The sequence below is a fragment of the Leuresthes tenuis genome, unplaced genomic scaffold (genome assembly GCF_036924035.1).
Source record: "Leuresthes tenuis unplaced genomic scaffold, fLeuTen1.0.hap1 SCAF_13, whole genome shotgun sequence".
In the NCBI taxonomy this organism is placed as follows: domain Eukaryota; kingdom Metazoa; phylum Chordata; class Actinopteri; order Atheriniformes; family Atherinopsidae; genus Leuresthes; species Leuresthes tenuis.
Window position 1 is genome coordinate 12,645,854 of NW_027325367.1, and position 5,138 is coordinate 12,650,991.

At 40.0% G+C, this 5,138-nt stretch overlaps 1 protein-coding gene across 1 annotated transcript; it reads left to right on the forward strand.

Moving 5' to 3' along the window:
- The first annotated feature begins 384 nt into the window (after positions 1–384).
- Positions 385–3,224, forward strand: LOC140266843 (adenosine 5'-monophosphoramidase HINT3-like). The gene is made up of 5 exons (XM_072361957.1): positions 385–494; positions 993–1,110; positions 1,391–1,460; positions 2,122–2,248; positions 2,503–3,224. Exons 1-5 carry the CDS (start codon positions 393–395, stop codon positions 2,581–2,583), a joined length of 498 nt encoding a protein of 165 aa, XP_072218058.1. The 5' UTR covers positions 385–392; the 3' UTR covers positions 2,584–3,224.
- The last annotated feature ends 1,914 nt before the right edge of the window (positions 3,225–5,138 follow it).

Genomic DNA, 5,138 nt, shown 5'->3' on the forward strand with positions numbered 1-5,138 from the left:
TTGTCATTTTGGTTAAGAATAATCATTTGTAATATATTTTGCATTCTGATTTGTTCCACACAAGAATGATTTCATGTTTGAAATTATTTTATTTTTACCATTTTTGAAACACATGAAACATTTTGAAAATTGGAAAAGAAAATTGCAAAACAGCAATAGTTTTAAATGGTACGATATCAATAACATTTGAGCAATAGCTGGAATATGAAATGATAGCAACTGTTTGTTACAAATACATTACAAGAAAACAACCTCAACGGGTCATTTTTGACCCACTTAAGAATCTAAGGGTTAAGCGCGGCAGTATTTGCTCTTCGGTTTAATAGACGATCTTCGAAAGAAGTACATGACGTCACCCCAGCAGCTGTAGCATCATCAGATAAGTCGAAATCATGGCGAAAAACGAAACAAATTTAAGTGAAGAAATTGATGAGGAGTGTATTTTCTGCCAGATAGCGAACGATCAAGACAAAGAAGTGAATGTCCTTTATCAGGTATGGCGATTTAATATATCCAGTAAACTTGGGTTTATTAAAGGGAAATCCCTGGATTCATCTAATCCAGGAAGTGTTGTAATATCACCTACACACATAAATACAACAAAGGTGTTTTAACGTACGCGAATTTACGCTTTGGGGTTAGACAAGAGTTCTCATTACGGGAAAATTAAAGACATTTTAAGCAACAAAACCATAAACGCAACCACTCGAAATATGACCGAGGGAAGGGCAGCAGACAATTATAGCGAGAACCGGTTTCATCATGCTGCTGTGATTTGCACAGAAAACCCCTATTTCCCCCAGAGGCGTCTGAAGGGAGACCCCTAAAGCTGACCAGCAAGCCGGAGCAGAGAACTAAATAAAATTAAAATAATGAAAACTAGAGATTAGATTAGTGTGAGTGGTGTTGCATTTGCATTTCAAAGAAAGTGAGGCTTGGATGATTTATGTGTCCTGTTCTGATGTCCCTCTGATCCCCCCCGTTTCTTATAGAATAAAGAACTGGTGTGTTTCGAAGACGTTTGTCCTGCTGCTCCTCACCACTTCCTAATTGTGCCCAGACAACACATTCACAGCTGCAAATCGCTGACCAGGAGACACGTCAGCCTCGGTCAGTTGGAAAATGTATCTGTACCTTTTTTTTTTTCCTTTTACTACTTCTGTTATGGTGCTGCTTGACACTGGGAGTACTTGTGTTACTTGTACAGGAACTACAACCGTCTGCTACTATTAACTTTCCATGTGCTATTTCTGAATATAGGTCAGTGTGTTTGGCTGCTATGAGTGTAGCTTTGTTAACTGTCACAACAGCTCCCACTTGGTTTCTCCAAAGTCTAGTTTACAAAATTCTGCCTGTAAGACAACGCAATAACGAGCCATGTGTCCCACAGTTGAAAGAATGATGGAACTGGGGATGGCTGTACTCCGCGACCAAGGCATCGCTGACATGAAGGATATAAGGTTGGAGACAGTTGGAGCGTGAAATTTGAGTAGATGGGATTTTGTTTGCATTGAACAGAACTAGGCTTTCCATTCTTTGTCATAAATGGATCACAGCACAGTCCATGTGGCCACGGGTTCAGGTACCTAAGAACTCAAGGAAAGGGGGGTTCCTGGTTTTACTCCAGAAATATTTGTCCCGGAAAGAGACACAAAACGACAAAAGTGATACAAAATTATACAAAAAGTTTTTAAGTTACATAGGGGACACAAAACCAGAGATAAACCACAATTCATGTCTGCATGTGCTTCAGTTGTGTCTGTTTCAGTCTGGGTGTCTTGGTCCTCTTTAGGATGGGTAGGGGGTGGGGGGACTGGGATATTTTCCATGTCTGTGCCCAGCTACCGTTTATTTAATTTCCTACCCGTGTTGTTGATGATCAGCTGAGCTAGCCAGCATCACATCTCCTCACTGACATGAGAATGGCATCTGTCTGTTTCTCCAGAAAGCATGATTCCAAAAATGTCACAGTTTTGCTATTTGCCATGACAAATTTGCAATTATTGCAAAGTATGAGAACATCGACAGTAAAAATAACTCATTTTAGCCATCATGGAGGCAGACGCAGAGACATCGCTAACAACCAAACTGATCTTTGCCTTGATGTGCTTCCCTGTCCAGGTTGGGGTTCCATAAGCCTCCCTTCATCTCAGTAGGCCACCTGCACCTCCATGTGCTCGCCCCCAGTAGCAAAATCTCACAGTCCATGGAGTATAAGTTCACTCCAGGGAGCGACTCCTTTGTTACAGTAAGTGCTGATGGCTGCAGGTTCCCTCCTCTTCACTCACATTCCACAGTCATATCATGAATACAAAGGTCACTGCAGTGTTGTCCTGTTTTTATGGAGGCACTTTTTCTTTTTTTTTTCCTTTTATAAACTGCTAGATTCAACCATCAGACGAATGACTAAACATGACATATAATGTGAAGCAGATCCAGTGATTTCTCTGTTCAGTGTCCTTTTTCCCCACTTTGTTGAAATGAGTGTTTTTGTCCTTGCAGGCAGAATGTATAAAGAAGCATCTACAGAAAATGTCCCCGACCGCCCTGTTTAATATAGGCACTTGTTTGGGATTGAGGTAGAAGCTCCTCAACTGGACTGAGAGTGCCAGCAGAGCAGGAACATGGCTGTGACACAGCGTGAGTTTTGCAGTTAGGATCATGAGTTGTGAATCGAGCAGCGGATTCATAACCTGGAGAGAAGACTGGAGAAAGATCAGTAGCAAAGTCAGGCTGCTCAGGTAATTCACACGCTCAGGGCAAGGAATATGGAGAGCGACCGCGTTGTGCACGTGTTCTGAATGTACCTTATGCAAGTTTTACCCGCGTTTCTTTTATTTTTTCTTATCAGTACTTTAACAGTTGTGCTCACTACATGGACATGTAAATGAATGATGTTTTTACATCCGGCAACACACAATAAGAAGATACTGGACAGCCTGAACTGAAGACCACAACCGTCATTTTACTATAAAATGGTGTATTTATTTGAACCTGTTTCTTGGTGGCTTGCTTTTATCTCATGAGAGGAAATGTGGGGAAACACTATGCTAAAAAAACACTAAAGCACCTCTGTGTTTGTTAGTTTGTGATGATATAATGAGACACACGTGTTGGAATATTAACTCGATCATTAAAAAATGTAGTGCCGACCAAAGTCACTACAAAACAGCCTGAAGAGTGTCAATGTGTTGTTTTCTTTTAGTGGTAATTAAAACTCATCCCTCGAAGCGCTTTTATACTGTGAGCCACATTCACCCCCCCCCCCCCACAGCACCTTTTACTCCACGCTGCTTTTTTCCTCTTTACTTGTGTAGAGCCTTTTCTCTTCTACATGCTGACGAGCACGTTGGAAATGTGAAAGTTAAGTGTCTTGCCCATGGACAATTCAACGCATCGAAATGTGGATTGGGGGTAAACGGTGATCGAACCGCCGACCCTCCAAATGGCACACAAACACAAACTTGCTCTTCTTCCAGAGTCATAGCTGCCCCCATAAACATCTGTAACACATGGACCCCAGCATGATGATTGTTCAGCATGAAAGCATTCACACTGAAGGCAAAAAGACTTGGTGTATTAATAGATTCAGTGTCCTCATCCATTTAAACTGATAACCTAAACTTCCCGGTTGTGTTTTTTAAGTCGCCCTCCAACCACAGGACTTGGATTGAATTTTGTTGCGTGTTTCTTAGGTCTTGTTTTATTGTTTTAAAAGGTTAATGTACTGACTATCTCTTAGACTGTAAAGCTTGATTTCTCCAGTATTTATACAGTGTCTAAGTAAGGGTTGTCACTATGACAGCTTTACCGAGTGTTGATGTTGATTCTTCAAGTAGTAGGAGTAGTAACTTACTGTCATTCTCGTTAAAAAAATTACGCAAAAACAGTTTAGCAGGACTCTTGGTATCAACATAGCACAAACTCTCTATGAACTTGGAATGTATTTCAATTTACTTTGGTGTTTTTAATTAAAAAAAAACTCTTAGCAATCAAAAATGTGTTTAAAGGGTAATTCAACTGGCAGTACTAGTCACTCATGTCCTGACAGTGTTAGTTCTCTCTGTGAGCCACTTGATGTCAGCAGTGTATTAACTACTCTTACAATGGAGTACAACACGTACAAAAAGGCCTTATTTTTTTCTTTTTCAAAGCCCCAATAAACTCTTTTATCACCAAAATCTTAATCTGCGATGCACATAAACAAAATGACACACACTGCCTTATAAAAACTACACATTTTAAGCTGTTTTAAGCGTTCCTTTGGAGGCTTCAACCCAAGTTCATTTTCAGTTGTGATTGGGCAAAACTACGATGTGGATCGAATATTACTACCTTCTCTGTTTGAGCTTTTAAAACAGATGAGGAAAAAGGCCACATTTGCGTACATTTGAACAAGAATTTGAATCATCAATGCACTTGTGAAATTTCTCACATGTAAAGAGGCTTCAACAGAATGCAATATCTCTGCAAAAACATTTAAAGCTTTTACGTTTGTGTGTTCTGAGTCTGAAAGAAACTGTCATAGATCATTCAAAGCTAATGGCGTCATTTCTCAAAAGCAGTGCATTTTCATCTAAACTCTAATGATTTATGTCCTTGTCTCAGTTTTTACAGATGTGCTCTTCTCTCAGCCTGGAGCCATTTTACTCCTGAGCTTGCATCTGAAGATAATGATTTAGGTAATGATGGATAGGTACGCGAGAAAAAAATTCTATAAAAGCCTCAAGATGATCTGATGTAACTCAAAAATAAATGCCTCAATAAGTCTGTTGAGTCAATCAATTTAGGGCCAGAAGTCAATCCCCTACTTTGCAAATTCACCCTGTTATGATCCCGTTTTATTTTAACGTTGAAACATGGCATCAATCAGCTGTAAACAAATTCGAAGCCCAGTTAAACAGTATAACTCACAAATTCTAAAGAAAATTAAGTATCTGTTTATTTCCGAGGCATATGTGTCCGATAATGAACTCAACATGTGTAACACAGAGGGTTAGTTAAATTCAAACGTCCATACTGTCAGTCTCCCTCACAGCATCATAACTGGTTTAATTCGCACGCGCTGTCACTACAGGTGTTGAGGATAAATTCCTCACGTTCTCCTTTGACGTGACACCGTCAGTGCTGCGGTGAAG

What these genes read in the sequence shown, in the direction of transcription:
- LOC140266843 (XM_072361957.1), top strand. Translation starts at nt 393, where the DNA reads ATGGCGAAAAACGAAACAAATTTAAGTGAAGAAATTGATGAGGAGTGT. An exon ending in AAGTGAATGTCCTTTATCAG is followed by an intron (nt 495 to 992) that starts GTATGGCGATTT and finishes CGTTTCTTATAG; the next exon opens with AATAAAGAACTGGTGTGTTT. An exon ending in GCTGACATGAAGGATATAAG is followed by an intron (nt 1,461 to 2,121) that starts GTTGGAGACAGT and finishes TTCCCTGTCCAG; the next exon opens with GTTGGGGTTCCATAAGCCTC.